Source organism: Tachypleus tridentatus, chromosome 8, assembly GCF_004210375.1.
Source record: "Tachypleus tridentatus isolate NWPU-2018 chromosome 8, ASM421037v1, whole genome shotgun sequence".
Lineage (NCBI taxonomy): Eukaryota > Metazoa > Arthropoda > Merostomata > Xiphosura > Limulidae > Tachypleus > Tachypleus tridentatus.
The window spans coordinates 134,047,408-134,065,384 of record NC_134832.1 but is presented as its reverse complement, the minus strand read 5'-3'; the positions used below and the strand labels follow the sequence as shown (position 1 = coordinate 134,065,384).

At 30.9% G+C, this 17,977-nt stretch overlaps 1 protein-coding gene across 6 annotated transcripts; it reads right to left on the bottom strand.

Moving 5' to 3' along the window:
• Positions 1-4,022: 4,022 nt before the first annotated feature.
• Positions 4,023-17,647, bottom strand: LOC143223546 (mRNA turnover protein 4 homolog). 6 transcript variants are annotated; one of them, XM_076451639.1, is made up of 7 exons: positions 17,505-17,644; positions 17,345-17,403; positions 11,385-11,506; positions 10,741-10,890; positions 10,081-10,232; positions 8,306-8,382; positions 4,023-4,561 (listed from the first exon to the last, which is right to left on the bottom strand). In XM_076451639.1, the coding sequence occupies exons 1-7, from the start codon at positions 17,530-17,532 to the stop codon at positions 4,313-4,315; spliced, it is 837 nt and encodes a 278-aa protein (XP_076307754.1). In that variant the 5' UTR covers positions 17,533-17,644; the 3' UTR covers positions 4,023-4,312. The 6 variants fall into 6 exon arrangements, with proteins under 6 accessions (XP_076307754.1, XP_076307755.1, XP_076307756.1 ...); XM_076451640.1 differs by having other exon boundaries at positions 11,385-11,488; positions 17,505-17,642; XM_076451641.1 differs by lacking the exon at positions 10,741-10,890 and having other exon boundaries at positions 17,505-17,647.
• Positions 17,648-17,977: the final 330 nt, after the last annotated feature.

Genomic DNA, 17,977 nt, shown 5'->3' with positions numbered 1-17,977 from the left:
TAATAAGCTTAGGCAGCTTCGTCAACAGCTGTTTGCAAATATGATTAAGTTATTTCCTTTCTACTTTATTTGCCAGTGGCCACAATATTCACAAACAAATCCCTCAACCCTCTTTTGGACAGAATCATTCCTAAAGTTCTTAACAAATTATCTGACTCCAGAAATAGAAAACCGCAAGTTTAAATAAATTTATAGTGAAACAACCTAAAGATAGGTCATCATTGTGGTTGAATTTATAAATTTGGGCTATTAACAATTCAATTATTCTTAATTACAATGCAATTAAAGCAAAGAATTTGGAAGAAACCAGCAGAATTTTACCTTTCCAAAACAATAATTTTGAATCTTTTATAAGAAATTGGAATATAAAAGTTAAAGTGTATATTTAAGATAAAGGTAATCAATGAAAAATGTGTTTGCTTTGTTCGTACACAGGTCTAGATCAAGTTCTTGTGGGTACAGTAACAGTTTTACACATATACAAATGGTATTTTCATGTTGAACATTCCAAATTAGATAAAAAAAAATAGTAAAGCAGCAGCACAAAACATTCATTAATGTATAATGTATATCTTTCCCAGAGTAGAGGTAGTAACTTGAAACTGGTCTATTCCTAAAAAGATCACAAAATGGAAATTATGAATTATGTACAGTAATCATAGCCATACTGGAGCTCAGGTTCATTTGTGGGGGGCCCTAACTTTTTCAAAGGAGCCCAAGCTACAACTTGGTTATATTGTTCATTAATTCAGCCTTACTCATATGAACGTAATCATCTGTAAATTTGTGATGGATAAATTAAAACAATGAATCAACAGAAGTATATAATTAATCTTGTAGTATGTTTCACCTTTTTCATATGACATAGGTTGTTTAGGTTTTTCACATTTGAATAACAATAGCCTGTAACCTCTTCCATAAAATTTTTTAAACCAAAATTTCTTGATTTTTGTAACTTCTATATGGGCTTTATTTTTATCTTATTGTTTCGCCCCTCCAGTGGCACGTCTGCAGACTCACACCATTTGAAACTGGGCTTTGACAGTTGTGGTAGGCAGAGCACAGATTGCCCTCATGTAGCTTTGTGCTTAATCCTAAAGAAACAAAGAAAAATATAAACAAATAATTACACTGTATAATCTTTTTACCTTAAATCTTAATCAATAGCATATTGTTATTTTGATTGTGAACTAGATAATCAAGAGTCAAAGATAAATATGCATCACATTTCAGTTGAAAGGTAAACAATAAACAGACTTTAGCTGATTAAAAAAAAAAAATCACCACAAATGAATTTTACAAATTAATAATACATAATGAATTTATCCATAATTTTTAATAAAATAAAATTATTTTTCTTCATTATTTCATTTCATTGCATATGGAATTCATTTAATGATTATTCATCACTTGGTATCCATCTTAAAGAATAACCATTGGTCAAAGTTTATTTTAAAATCATGGTACAGATAATTGAATATTACGTTTACTTTTTGTGAACTGTTTCTTTAGATATTCAGTATTTTTCTGACCAACATTTAGTCCCTAGGTTTTCTTAATACAGGACATCTCATTTCTGGCTATTCATGTTCTCCTTCACTAATTTGTTAAACTCAGTTATTTCTTTTAAGGATAAATCAAATTTTAACTTGTACTTAATTTGTGTTTAAAATTAGTACATAAGGAAAAACAGAAATGTCTTTAGATACCAAACTTTTAATACAGTTTGTTCTTTTGTTGTTTTTTGGTAAGTGGCATTAATGGATACTTATTAATAAACATAAAACTAAATATTAATTTAGTTCAAAATTTTCTTTTTTTTTCTTCTGGATTAAATAGTTTACTGAATTTTTTTTTTGGTACGAGACATATTTGCCAATTTGGTTGCTTTTTCTTAGAGCAGAAGTAAATATTAAATTTTTTTCTTAGTTAAATCACTTTTATTTTGGTCTTATTTTGACTCTGAGAGTAAGATGGATCTTAGTATTTCTTCAGTTTATATGCCAGTTGAGAATTTTTATTTTTTAATGACAATCCTAGGTCTCAATTATTGCAGTTCAAATCAAAGGATAAAACCAAACTTCTATTGTGAATCAAAACTATTTTTTAAATTGTGTAATATCTTGGTAGATCCAGCAGGTGCAATCCTTTTGTAATAACTAAAATTTGTAACTGGAATTGATTCATGATGAAAAGTCTTAACACGCTGAACAGATCAACAATTTCATTCTTTGTGCTTAATTATATGTGTGTGCAGAAGTAAATGAGTTTACTCCCTAGAACACATAAATTAATCATTTATTTTGAAAAATTGTTCATTAACAGGCCTCAACAAAACAATTGGTTGATATTTTGATTGTTAGTATATTATAGTGAACAAATAAAAGCATTTAACTTGTATGATGAATTCAAACTGGAAGTGTTTTCAGCAGCAGAAACAAAACTGCACACTGGGAAATTCCCCCTCAAGCATAAATTCTTTTCTTCTCACTTTGTGTGACTTATTCACCACATGCACAAGCACCTGTAAATGGCTAATGAATGGGCTTTTCAATGCAAAAACAAGAATCTAAGTTACACTATTATGAACCTAAGTTAGTATGATGGTGAATTCTAAGTTCCAGAGAAGTATAAGAATAAAAATTATAAAAACAATCAATAAGATTCATCGAATCATTAATTACGTGGAATTATTTAATTTATAATTACATTGCTGTCAATAACCAATTAATAATCAGTCATTAGTTAATTATGCCTAACTAATTCTCACTATTTGACACTCAGTGATAACTCTGAACACTTATAATGCTAAAAACCAAATTTCAATACAAACAGCAGACACACCACAAATTGTCATTGTGTTTAATAACAGACAAATAATAAATGTACCAACCCATATGCTCCTTGATGCAGACAAATACTCTGACTTCAAGTTTTGTTAGATTGAGTGTACTGAGGATGTCACACACATTAAGGTGAACCAGGTCTTACTTTTAATTAAATTCCAGTAAGTTAATAAATAATGTGTAAATAAGTTCTGAGGTATTAGAGCAACTGCATTTATACCTTGTGAATTTTCCAGTCTTCTACTTTCTGTATTTAACACAGGAAGTCTTAGCTACATGTTCCCATCTTATGGTAAAATACATCTATGTCATGCACCATAAAGCTCTTGAAGTAGAAAGTGCAAATATCCTTTATTTGAAATAATGTCATACACAGTTTAAGTTTTCATGTTATTGGTTACATTTAAAATTGTGTAGAATATTAACATTTTTATCAACTTTAACTAACATTACAAAATAATATAAAGAAATTTCAGTTAGTCCCAAGTTGGCCAAATCTTTTCAGAAATTGGGGTAATTATGTAAACTATTAAAGGTGGGTGTACTCAACTGATAATCTAAGGCATTCAAACCATTAAAGGTTTTGCTTAGCTATGGATTAACGATAATGTGTTTATTTGCCAATTTTTCATCAGTTCTGGTCTGTGTGGTCAACTTACTCATTAAACAATAATCGAATAACATTGACAGTGATGCATAAGTCGAGCTGGTAGGTGTGGTAAGGTTATGATACATCACTGATGTAGCACTCATATGATTAGGTTAGCCATCTTGATGAACGAAACTGAGAACATAAAATGTAGTTGAACTTAAAGGAACAAAAGTTTTTCCTCCCCACCCACACACAGGTCAGTGGAAGTCACAATGTATATAATTTTAAAAATAAAACTATTAAAGATGGTGGAAAGTTGCTGGGGGTACAGCTTTTCAATGGGGTGGTGTGGAAGGGTGGCATGCATCTCAATGGACACCCTTCATTATGTGCTATACAAGTTATTTGGTGTGAAGAGTTCAATGTGAAACATGACGAGATGTAACTGATTATACAAATTCTGTCTAAAGACTAGTTTTTAACATTATATATTGATATAATTCAAGTGATCAAACTTTTCTTATAACAACTGAAGTTGATGTCTTCAGGTGTAATACACAAATGAATGTTGCAACCCAACTCAGTTTAAGAGGAAATTTTACAATAAATTTATTTAAAATCTTATGTATGTACAGTGGTTAACAAAATTAAAAATTTCAAAGCTTTTCATTATTTTCTATGTAACAGGAAAGTTACGATAGAAACAGTTCATAAGAATAGGCATAATCAGATCAGTTACAAATAGTCATGTCATAAAAAAATAAAATTCAAGTTTCAGTATAGTGGCTCTGAGAAGAAATGCTGAAACCTATAATGGCAAAAAATGATTTGACTCCTAACATTTATGTATTTAACTTCTGTGATCTCACTGCATTCAACATTCATCATCACCACTTTCCATTCTTTCATCATCAGTAGAACCTTGGCTGATTGGTTTTGAAGACTTTGTCTTTTTGTGTTTCATCTCCTTTTTTGTAGATTCCTGTTTATGCTTTCGCTTCCTCTGTTCCTTCATTGCTTCTAGTGGTTGTTCTCTCTCAATGAAATCTTCAAAAGATCCATCATTAGACCACATACATTCAACAGATATCTTAAAGTCAGCCATCTGGATTTCAAGAAGTTTCTAAAAGTCAAAAAGTATCAACAGTCTTTTATGAATTCTAATTTTTACATTTTCAAAATGAAAAGTGAATTCCAAACAACTATATACATCTGAAACACAGTCTGCCTCATCTTTCACTAGAATTCAACTCTCAATATCACAGGAATGTTTTGAACATCCTTGATGCAGTGCATCATACATACCCACAGTACTCTATTCTTTCACCTGCTATGTGACTAAGTTGAACATGCATCAGTGAATTACTTAAGCACTGCCTTCCAGCCTAAATCCACAGCCATGATGTGAAACTGCAAGCCTTATAGTTGTAGAAATGTTGATAGAAATGTGTTTCAGAGATAGTAACTGTTTGATATTCGTTTTAATTCTTGAAATATAAAATTCATAAGAGGCAGAATCACCTCTGAAACAGTTTGCTACCCACAATGAAAAGAAGGCAGAAATTACATAATTTAAAATATTCTATTAATAGCTAGTGGCATCAAGCACGAGAAATGAAAAAAAACAAACAGAATTTAAACCCAGCTATATAAGAAGGACCAAATCTGCATTTGAATAAGAGGAACAGACTACTAAATAGGTGGTCATTACTATATGGATAACCACATATCTATGAGAGGTATAACCAGGAGTGGCATTACCAAGTAAGAAGTTTCTGTTTATTATGGAAGATTCTCAGTAGAGAACAGATCATTTTATCTTTTAGTAAAAGAAAATTTAACAAATTCTCATGGTGTAATAACATGCTACATCCATACAGAAAATACCACCAAACAAATACGAGTTAAATAACTAACAGGTCTGGTTGGCAAGCACAAAAAGATTAAATATGAATAGGCAAGGTTGAGGATTGGCTTAACAACTCAAGAATAGCACAACAGAAATACTGTAAAGGAAAATAAGGATAACAATGTCATCCATCTGACAGATCGTGTGAACATTCATAACTGTATCCTAAGAGCTCTGTTAGACATATTACTAGCATAAAGGGTCATATGGGTAAAGACCAATGTAGAATTATGTATGAACATATGCAAGTCCTGAGTAGACTTCCAAACCACACACAGATATTCTAGCTATCAAAAGAGACAGCAGAAGTGTTTTTGTTTTTTAATTGTTAAGTAAAGTTACCTGTTAATGCTTCCACCTACACAAAAGTAAAATGAATGAAAGTGGAATCACAAAGCTGAAACGATAGCAAGATGGTGCAAGTAACATTTTAAAACATGTTCAGTCGTACATATATCAGCATACAAAATATTTTTTTAAAATTGTATTGTTACCAGGATACCACCAAATGTAGAACCTGATTGGACAAACCTGAAATTTCTGTTGTAGGTAAACAGATACACAATAGTAAAGGTGTTCACACAGCATCAAAAGGTGGCTGATAAAAAAAAAAAGATTTCTAACCAGAATATAGGAGGCAGATAGGCATATTTCACAAAGAAGATATGAGAAAAAGGATTTCACCTGGAGATACGTGCTAGAAAGACAGGAAATAAGAGAATGACAAAAAAAGCTTAAGGCATTGGTAGATTGCTAAGGAAGAATAGTGGCAAAACATACATACAACATGAGACAAAATTCCTGCATGTTTTGCAAAGAACCAGACAACAACCAACTGTGAAAATGCAAGTGTTAAACCTCAGAGTAGAAGATGAAGGTTTAAGGATAACAAAGAGGAAAAAGATCTTTCTAGAGAAGTAACATGCATGAAGTTGAAACCGTGGTTGTGCTTGCAAAAAGAAGGCTATGAGAAGAACACAGATCTTGATGAATACCAGAACAAAAGGATCTGGGATGAAGAGCAAAAACAGATAAGATTATCACACACAAAGGAAAAAGATGAACACTGGGTAATTAAAACCATGGTAACAGAGAAGCAGTCAATTGACATGGTATGATAACAAGTGACTCCATGACAATAAATATAAGACACTGCTGTGGATTTGTTTATATTTAGTGACACAGATTTGTGGTGGAGAGAGTTGGTAATAATCCATCACATGCTTGATGAACATCCCAGAATTTAAGAAAATGTAGATGAGATACTACCTTGAAATGGATCTAAATACCAGATACGTGTTGATTTCCTGAAAAATTACACCCCAACTTGACAAAGGTGCATTGGTGAAAAGACGAGTAGCTATCAGCCGGGGAGAAAAGAAGCAGTCTATCCCTACTCCAACCAAAACTGGAGAAGCAAGAGTGTGCAAGGAAAAAGAGGTAGAGATAAGGGGTTGCAGCTCATATCTCAAAGACAAAATCTCAAATAAAAGAACACCTATGAACTTGTCCCAAAGGAATGATAATGAATAAGAAAGCCACAGTACCTAAAACAAAGATGGTGTTTTTGGCTGTATGTGTAGCACAAAGAAGATTGGATGCTCTCAACTCTAAAGCTCAGAGCCAGAGGGGAAGATTGAAGAGTCACATGAACAGTGTTCACCCAGAATCCCAGATGAACAAGATAATTAACAGGAATTGCTGGAATTTGTAAATGTGAATGGTCCACTCAAAAGATATGGCCCACTGGGTAGTCAACCTTGTATGTGCCTGAGACTGGGTGGATGAAATATCTAGTCAACCTTGTGAGAAAGAAAATCTATATAAAGTGAGTGCAGAAGACTTGCAAAAGGCTCTAACCACTAAACCAAACAAGTATGAAGCTGAGGCTAGACCACAGTGAAGTGCTCAAGATTGACAAACTACTTCCTAATGGAAAAAGCTGAGGCATTGATGAGATGACTGGTGAATACAGAAGTGTAGATGGGCATTTTGCAAATCCAGTATGATCATATGCTGATTTTGTTGAAGAAATGCTAATAATCTTATTTTTTCCATTTAGAAACAAGGACTTAGTAAGTATAAACCTATTACTGGTCTCCATTCCATTGTCATCTTTAAAAGAACAAGACAAGGATAAAACAATGAGTGACCTATTCCTTTTGTATCCATAAGAAGATACAGAAATTTCTTGATCCAGAAGTTATTGACATATTGGATTCTATGGAATGCAGTGAAAAAGAATATGGCCTAAGAAAGTCAGTAAAAATGTTATCATATATAGTTAGTCGATAACACAAATTCTTGCAAACAGGGGCAAAGTGGCCTGGACAAAAGACCAGCTTTAGTCATCAACAAGAAGTAAGGATATTTCATGAAACTGGTATTGACCTGAATGGGAAATTCCACCAAGGAAATCACATGTGATTCAGTGTGCATGGCCTATAAACACCGATCAATCAGAGCCAACAAGCAACCATAGAATCCAAATGTACACTATTAAACAAATAAGAAAATAAGGACTCAGCTGAAGGACAAGAAGCCATCAAATTAGCGGAAGTTTTAATATCAGGGTTTACAGTAAAAGTTTGAAATCATACTAAACAGAGCTAACAATGTAAATAATATGACTATCTGTAAACAAATCTGATTTTAGGCTGGAAAGTAAAGCTTCAGCAATATCTAACACATGCACAAGTCATATGGAGAATTATGGGAAGGTAGGGACATACAGAGCTTGAGATCCAGTCACTTTGACAGAGTGAGATCTATTCACGAAAAGGCAAGCGGTGTTTAATTCTGTCTGTTTTGAATAATAAAATGTCCTTTTTTTCCTATCTTTAATTGATTTTCCTTTGGATGAAATTCAAATTAAAATTAAACTTTACTAAATGAAATTGATACTATTTCTTTTAAAGTGAATTTCATTTTGTGCAATCATATTAATAACATACTCACTAGCAATCTGGCCTGCTCTGGGGTCAAGATTTCACCTTCTTTACATACTTGATAGTCTTTTATAAGAGTCACCACACCTGAGTTCAATACAGCAATATTTAATATTAATATATTTACATACACGAGTGCAAATAATTTGGTTAATTCTTATAAAAATATTTAAGAGAGAAACTGTTTCACCACAATTTATCTTGCTCAGAGATAAAAACAAGCATGATTTTTGCAACTCTTATTATAAAATCCAAACATCTTTTTTATCACAATTTACCATTTTAAGGAAAATAAGCACATGGTCTTTGCAACTCTTAATATAAAATTTAAACATTTGGTACACTAATGAACAAGCACAGAGAATTTCATATAAAATCTGTTCTGTTTCTTACATTACTTGGTCATACTATGCCAAAATGATTAACAAGTAAATATAATGTGTAATAAAGTAAGGTGAAAGAAAATACATAAAAAATAGAAGAACTGATAAAGCTCATTGTGTATTTCATTTACCAATATAATTTCTATTACAACAGAGGCTTTTAAATGCATCAAGCCTCAACTAATAGGATATAAAAAAAGTGAACTCAACGTCAAATATAATGTCTCAATACTTTACTGAGGAAAACACATCTATAACAGGAATAATTCATAAGATTCCTGCACTTTTGCAAAAACTATCATTCTCAAATATATATAGTAATATGTAGACATGTTACATACATTTTAGTTACCTGGTTTTGATTTGATTTACTCACACACCTTAGCAGAAATTAATTACAGGTACATTTAACCCAACTTTTTGGCTCCAGCTCTCTAACTTTATAGACTTAAAAGTCAATTACAAAAAGATATAATAATAAAACTATAACAAATCTGTACTTTCTCCTTGAAAACTATTAAGAATTTAAGAGTTAAAAGCTGAAACATTTTTAAAACTTTGAAGTGATATACAATTTGTCATGAAACCTATAGCTCAAAGACTCAAAAATATAACAAGTCTTAGAAGAATCTGATGAAACTATTTCACACCTAACTATTTTTAATGAAAATCACTATATCCAATTGTCACAATCATTAACTTTCAACTATTTTATAGATATGCTAGTCCACAGAATTTTGTTCAAGTGGTCAATTTTTTTCCTTTCAAAAGCACATTCATCTTTGTAATAATCAATAAACCAAACCAGATTGTAATGCAAAAGGGAAAGATGGAATTCACATACATTTTTAGGATTCCTCTACAACACATCTTTTTATAAATAATTGATAGAGATTTTAAACAGCTAAGAAATAACCTAGCTTTACCTTTAGATGTAGAAAATAAGCATCAAGAAAACTGATCATATCCAACAAGTGTTTATGCTGTAAAACATAATTCATCTAATGACATTAAATATACCCACAGTTTTTAGAGGTAGTTGAATGAAAAGGTGTATATTCACAAAGAGTATAATGAAGATCAAATCCAGATTCAATTGTTCTCTGACATACACTACACTAGAAGTAAAAAATGCAGTTTGTACAAGATACGTTAATATTTCTGGCAATATAACACATAGAATGCACAACATTTTAAATACACTGAATGCACAGGTTATTAAGGTATAATAATGTTTATATTAAAGAGATCATACTATATTCCAGTTTCATTAATTTAAGTTCTTTTATTAACATTAAAAAAGAGTGGCCTTTTTTTCATCATGTGTTCTTTGTTTTTTCTCTCTCTTTCTTTTGATATAAGTAAGAAAATAGCATGCATATAACAATATCAGTAAAACTACCTTTCTGGAGACTAGTAGGCATGCCTAATTGTCGTAGATGTTGTTCTAGAGAGTGAGGAAACTGCTTGAGGGGACCTTCATCCAAAACCACTGTATCTGTAGCTACATTTCCTGCTCGTGCATAATCACTTACTGTGTAGTCACTGAACCAGCTAATAAAAATGCCAGTACATGACAGACTACATTTAGAAAATAAACTAAACATGTTTAAAATAAGGTGCTAAATTATGTAACTTCATAAAAAAATTACTTATTATTATGTCTAAAAAATTCCTGAATATGTAAATTCATTGTGCTTAGAAGCACACACACACACATATATTTATACATTATATAAACTACATTAAGAACTGTAACATACATAGCATATTTAATTCAAGAAATATTGCTTTAACAAACTTAAGCAAGTCAATCAACCACAGCACACATTTCATGTAGCAAAACAGTACATATACACACCAAAATACAAACAAAACACACACATGCCACATATATTCCCCTTAATCTTTCTCAGAAAGACACCATTAGGAACACTATTAATGCAAGTCTTAAGCCTAGCCATATTAACACTAGCTGTAGAAATTATTATTCAACAGAGTGAAAAATTCTTTATTTTTAAATTAAAATATTATATATACAAAGGTTGATATTAACATTTACCTTAAAACTTCTTCTTTGTTTTTATTTGTAAACAATAAGCCACATTGGCCTCTCAAATGTTTACTAATAAGATGCAAGTTATCTTGGTATTCATCCTCTGGTTTGTGCCCTAGGGCAAGAGCCATTACCTTGTTTTTTCCAAAAAAAAATCTGACAAAAAAAGATATGAGAGATTAACAAGCAGAATCTCCACTATTATAGATATTATTTACTACAATCCTGACATTTCTTTACTATATATCATTAATTATTTTATTTTTAACAAATTACAAATACTTCTGCTTGGTTATTATAACAATTGGTTTACAAACCCTTTTTTTAACCTAATTTAACTTGCTTTTTTTTTCGTTAGCCTGTGGTCAAAGGAAAAGTGAGTGGTAAGCTAATAATTAAAAAAAAACAATCCAAAATGAACTCCAATATCTAATTTCAATAGTACCTTTCTAGTTAAAGCTAGTAATTTATAAGAAAAACACTTTAAAACCCCCATAAACAACAAAAATATTTTGTTTCATCCTTCTAGTAGGTGGCATGATAAGCCTACTATGATGTAAAAACATTAAATTTCACATTCAATTAAGCAAAAGTTAATCTGACTGAAATGTTATATGTTTCTCTTTCTTTGATGTTATTAAAACACTTACCTGCTGTGTTTCCATTCTTGCCGAACATCTCTTAATTTACTGTTTCTCATGTTTTGAACAGAGAAAACAAACACGTGAGCATAATTGTTGACACACTTTTGTATCTGCAAAATCACAACAACCTTGATCTAAATTATACAGGTGTTAAAATATCAACATGAAAAGTCTGTATTGTGTTCAATACAACATTTTAAATTACTGCTTTGGTATCATTATTAGTGTTCTTGGTTGAAAAATTCTCAGTATCCCTGATTGACCTTTCTACAGAGTTTTTTTTTCCAGTGAATCATTGAAATAACATTTTAGTACCAAACTCATTTGAACAATTTTTTGCGTTTTTTTTTTGCATTATATTAAAAATTTCATTTCCTTCTATCTGTAAAATTACAAACTATTATTTTGAAACCTTAAATTTGATTCAGATATATACTCTGCATAAAAACAAAAACATGTTTAATTCATTACACAAACTGTGTTAAAGTAGCAGTGATATGTTTTTACAGTAAACATAAAATATAATTAATCCAACACTTCACAAACAAGTTATCAGTAAACTTTCACAATGAAGGTTTACCGCTAATCAGTGATGTTGAGAAAATATTTTACGTAGAAGAGCGAACAATGTTTCGACCTTCTTCCGTCATCGTCAGGTTCACAAAGAAAGAAAGAGGTAACTGACCAGAAGCTGACCACATGTTTGAAAGGGGTTGTGTAATTGAGTGTTAGATGTTTGAACATATAATTCTATTTTATTACATTTCATATAGGTATAAAAGCATCCATTTATATTGGTTTATTTTGGGTTTAAGTTGTTGTATAAGTAAGGCTTCTTTAATTTTGCATTTGTTTATGTTTCTTTCTTTATTTAGTATTTGAGTGTTTTATATTGTTATGTTGTGTTTATTTGACTTGCAATGTTCGAAAACGTGTGAAGGTGACTTTTTGTGTTCTTTGAATCTGGTTTCCATTTTTCTACTTCTTTATCCAATATAGAAGTTGTGGCAGTTATCACATTGTATTTTATAAATAATGTTGGTGTGGTGTTTGTCAGTGTAGTTTTTACATAGTATAGACCTCAGTTTTGTGCCTGGTTTTTGAATAAATTTGGTATTAACTGGAATGTCATATTTTGTTACTAGTTTTTGCCAAATGTTGGTTATTTGTCTGCTGATGTCGGGAATATATGGTATGCAACAGTGTATGGTTTCGTGATTTTGCTTTCTGTCTCGGTGTGTGCGTATAATGTTTTCTACGGTTTGTGGAGGAAACTTGTTGATGTTGATGAAGTATTGTTTTATTTTGTCCAATTTATTGTTAATTTTATCTGGTGAGCATAGTTTTATGGCTGTGTTTATTTCGTTTCTTAGTATGTTGAGTTTTTGTTTTGTTTCATGTGCTGAGTCCCAAGTAATGTATAGTCCAGTATGGGTGATTTTTCGGTGGATTTCTGTTTTGAATTGTGTGTCGGTTCTTGTAATTTTGAGGTTAAGAAATGATATTTGATTGCTTTTTTCCTGTTCACATGTGAAGTTAATGTTGGGATGTATAGAGTTAATGTGATTGAAAAAATTAAGTATGTGTTCTGTAGATCTGAATCCCGCAATCGTGTCATCTACTTATCTGTACTAGTATAGTGGTGGATGTAATGCTGTGTTAATTGTTTGTGTTTCAACTTGTGTCATAAAAATATTGGCTAGAACTGGTGATACTGGGTTGCCCTTGCTTAGGCCATTTGTTTGTATATAGTTGTACTTGTTGAACATGAAGTTTGTCTTTATCGTGGTGAATTCAATAAGGGTTGCTAATTGGTTGCTGGGAATGTCTATAGTTGGGTTAGGGTCATGGATATAGAGTTCTAACGCTATCTTGCAGGCTTCAGTGGTTGGAACTTCTGTAAAGAGGGATATAACATTGAAACTGGCCATTAAGGCTTTATGATTAAGTTGATTTAGATTAGACTTGAAATTAAAAGTCTTTGATGAATGAGCTGGCTGATGTTACATATTTGGAGAATGCCCATGCTATGTATTTACCAAGATTGTAATTAAACGATTCATATGTGGACTTTATTGGTCGTAATGGACAATCTGGTTTATGAGGTTTGGGGATGCCGTATATTTGCAGTGTGCATGAGTCAGTTTTACGAAGGTAGGAATAAAGTGTTTGTGAAATTGTGTTGGCTTTTTTCATTTTTAGTAGTATTTTGTTTAGTTGTGTCTTGTGTGTCTTTGTTGGATTTGTGTGTATTGGTTTAAATTTGTTCGTGTCTGATAGGATGTTCTTCATTTTTTTGGATGTATTCATTCGTGTTCATTATGACTATAGCGTTACCTTTATCTGCTTTTAGAATTTTTATGTTTTTGTCTTGTTTTAGGTTTTTATTGGAATTAATGTCTCTTTTTGTAAGCTTGTTTTTTAGCTTTCTGTTTTGAGAAATTATGTTGATAGTTTTGTGAGAAAATTCTTTGAAAAAATCGTTTAAGATGTTGTTTTTAGGCATTTCTGGAAAATAAATTTTTTAATTTTACCTGGGAAGTTTGGCTGTTGGATGTCAATAAAGAAGCCTTACTTATACAACAACTTAAACCCAAAATAAACCAATATAAAGGGATGCCTTTATACCTATATTAAATATAATAAAATAAAATTATATATTCAAAAATCTAACACCACCCTCTACATTCTGAAACTCAGTTACACAATCCCTTCCAAACATGTGGTCAGCTTCCGATCAGTTACCTCTTTCTTTCTTTATGAACCTGACGATGACCAAAGAAGGTCGAAATGTTGTTCGCTCTTCTATGTAAAATATTTTCTCAACCCAAACGAGCCGGTTTTGCATATAGTATTACTGCTAGTTCATTTAAGTGATTTATAGTTTGCAATTGTCTTTTGAATTTTATAGCTAATAATCTAATGTTATTAAATTAATTGCTACTAACTAGCTAGGAGTAAAGTATAGAACATAACAAATAATAAATAATATAGAAAATTAGATCAATAAGGCCTCTTGAGTGTTCATGCCACTGATCTTGAAGTAAAACTATGATGCAAAAAAGTTTTACCTAGTCCTAAATTAAATATTTTACTTCCAAACACTTCAAATGAAACTTTTTTCTTCCTGATAATGTATCTCTCAGTAAGGCCAAAATACTTTTTACCTAACCCTGAATTAAATATTTTACTTCCACACCTTCAAATGAAACTTTTTTTCTCCTTATAATATGTATCTTTCCATAAGGCCAAAACATGTATTTTGGGAAAAGCCAAATGAAACATGACCCAACTCCAACACCACTATAACTCAAGATAGATTACTAACTTAATAATCTACTATAAATGACATTTGATACAAATCACATTCTTTAGTTAAACAGACGATGCAGAAGTATATCAGATAAGAATTTAAACACATACAATACAAAGCAATAATTACATCATGATTTAAACAAAAGTACCTTGTCTTTTGCCAGTTAATTATTAAAAAAACTACACAAAAAAGAAAACATTTTATCCTTCAAGAATGTCCTTGCACAAATCCAGGACAGTTTCACAGGACAATGTCTCAATTTCATGATCACCAACTCTCACTTTAAAACAAACTTTTGAAGTTCATTGCTATTCATAAATACAGTTTTGCAAAAAATTTGCCATTACTCTGATAAAGCATAAGATGCACACTTCATGAAAAATTATAAACATATCATTTCAATGCAGTAATGCATGAAACTGACAACCAATGTTTCAATTGTGAGCAATTGTTCTAAGTTTTTTTTACATGAATAATCATATTTTTGTTTTGTGTTCAGAAAAGAAAAAATTCACGTCTTGCATTTTCCAATCATATTTTTAAAAGTTTTAGTCTCTTACATATTCGACTGTAAATGTGTTTGACAGTTGTTCTATTAAGATAGAACCATTTCTTTCTGATGAGATGCCATGATGATGCAACAAAGTGCCAAATGTTTTGCAACAATGCATAATTTCTCATCTTGAAAAATACAAGCTATAATTACCAAGTTACCTAATTAGATTTGCACTTGGTAACAAACTCTTCTAAAGTAATTTTCATGACATGATAAAGTTCTCACTTCGAAACAAACTTTCAAGATGTCTTTTAAAAATAAATAAAAAAAAAGATAGATTATATAAAAAATATTTTGCCAAAACATTGTCTATATCGTCCCCTGCACACCCATTCTTGAGAAAAAATAAAAAAAAACACCCTTTATTGATTTCCCTTTTAAACTCTTGCAAAGAACACTTTCACTACTGCCAACATCATCTCATTCCATAATTCAGTTATCCTGTTAGAAAAATAAAATTCTTAACTGGAACCTAACCTGTCTTATCCAAATCTTAAATTTTTATCCTCTCATCCTATTACCTTCAGAATATAGCACAAACAAATCAGAGGCATTTATCTTGTTATTTATTTATCTAGAAAGAGTACTATTTCACAATGTTTACTTCACATATAAACATGATGGAAAGGGTGGAAACTAGCAACATCTGGGTGCAGTGATCATTGCTCTGTTAGCTTCAATGTTTTACTGCATGTGGGATAAGGTATAATAATATTCTGGTTACAAATTCAAAAACACAAATTTTGGAAGGATGCATCATGAATTCTGTTGTGAATTAGACAGCCGAGTTATTTGGAGACACTTATAAATGTGGAAAACTTTAAAAATAAATCTGTACATATTGAAGGTAAACATATTCCTTCATATTCCAACAAAGCAGGTTGGTTCAAAATGTTTTTAAGAGAAATTAAAAAACACATCATATATCTAAAACCTTGAAATTGACTGGAATGAAAAGATTACAGAAGTTTAAGAAAATTGAAGTAGGAAATTAGAACATCAAAAAGGTTCGCTCAAAATGTAAAAACTGGCAGTATAAACTTATTTAAATACATTAAGGATAAAAAAACTGTTAAAATAGGGCTAGGATCATTGATGGATGACAAAGAAATTCAAGTATCTGATGATTATGAGATTGCTGGGTTGCTAGATTTTAATTTTTTCTTAAGTTTTTACTAATGAATATTTAAGCAGTATTCCATATCTTTAACAGTTCACAAATGGAAACAAAATCAAACAAGATAACTGCATTAATTCCAATCTGGTTAAAAAATAATTGGAAAGTTTAAAAAACTATAATGCTTATGGACCACATAATACTTCCCCAAGGATTTTGAAGGAAGCTAAAATTAAAAACTGGCTATGCGAGACACTTACTATAATTTTTTGTCAATCCTTTAGCAGTAGGCAAGTACTACAGAATTGGAAGTTAACTAAATTAAGTTATATTTTCAAGGGAAATAATAAAAATTGTCACAGTAATTATAGGCCAATTAGTCTTATATCAGTTGTGGGAAAAATATTGGAAAGTCTGTTTAAACTTTGTTAAATGACTTCACAAAGCATCATTTGAGTTTTATTGGTTAATCAAAATGGTTTGAAAAAGTTAGTGTTATGCAAATGAGAGTAAGGTTGTACATTTGATCCATTTGTATTTTCAAAAAGCTTTTAACAAGTTGCCACATAAAAGGCTTGTGAAAAGATTATTTCTATGGGCATGGGAGATAAGTTAGTAAATTGGACAGAAGAGTCACTGATGGAAGAAAGCAGAAGGGTGTTACAAATAGAGTTCAACCAAATGGGATTAATATCACAAGTGGGATACATCAGAGACCTGCCTCTGAATGAACTGTTAATAAATTACTTAAATTTGCAGATGATAGTAAGGTCTTGGGTGTTGCTAGATGTGAATAGGATGTTACTGATATAAATAAGGATTTAGATCATTTAGTGAGAAGTGAAAACATATATAGAATACTCAACTCACCTCCACAACATTAACAATAAGTAGTATCTATTTATAAGTTATAGCGAAACAAAGACTGTTAGTGTTAGACTTTTAACTTTTACTTTACAAACATGCTAAATTCCTACCTCCTCGATAAGGCGTTGTTTTAATTCTAACCCTTTCTTCCTTGTATTTGTAAGAGAAACTGAAATTAAAAAAATAAGTGTTTATTAATAACTGTTTTGACTATTTTAATTACTTCTTCAACCAAATATATATACATGAATTATTAAATATAGTACATACTTTGTTTATTTCGCTTTGATTTCGGCATAATTACACTATTCACTAAAGTTCAAGCGTAACCCACGTGTTACATTACCAACCCTAGTTACAGCAATATCCCATAGAGGTCAATGCGTGTCAAAGTTTTACACCAATCAATGTATTATCAAGACGACTGATATGGGTGTTAAAACTTTAATTAAAATAAAATACAGAACAACGTTTCAACTTTCTTAAGTCAACTTCGGGTAACAAAAATTTACTTTACCCTACCCAAATCAAACAGAATTCCTTTTTTGAAACCTCAATGTTAGGCCCTCAAACACTTTAGGTAAAATTACTGCTTTTTTTTTTCTTAGTTATAATAATGCAGTGTTGTTTACTTCATTTAAAAAAGATAATTTTGTTTATGTGTACTTGTTTTAATTTTAAAAAATACTATTATTTATAGTAGCTGTAATTTCTGATTTTCACTTTTAACTACCACAGCAGCG

Excerpts from the sequence above, each read along its gene's own strand:
- LOC143223546 (XM_076451639.1), bottom strand. The coding sequence starts at position 17,532 with ATGCCGAAATCAAAGCGAAATAAACAAA. Across the intron at positions 11,507-17,344 it reads AACAACGCCTTATCGAGGAG|GTTGTTGTGATTTTGCAGAT; the intron begins GTAGGAATTTAG and ends ATTTAGATCAAG. Across the intron at positions 10,891-11,384 it reads CAAGAATGGAAACACAGCAG|ATTTTTTTTTGGAAAAAACA; the intron begins GTAAGTGTTTTA and ends TTTTTTTGTCAG.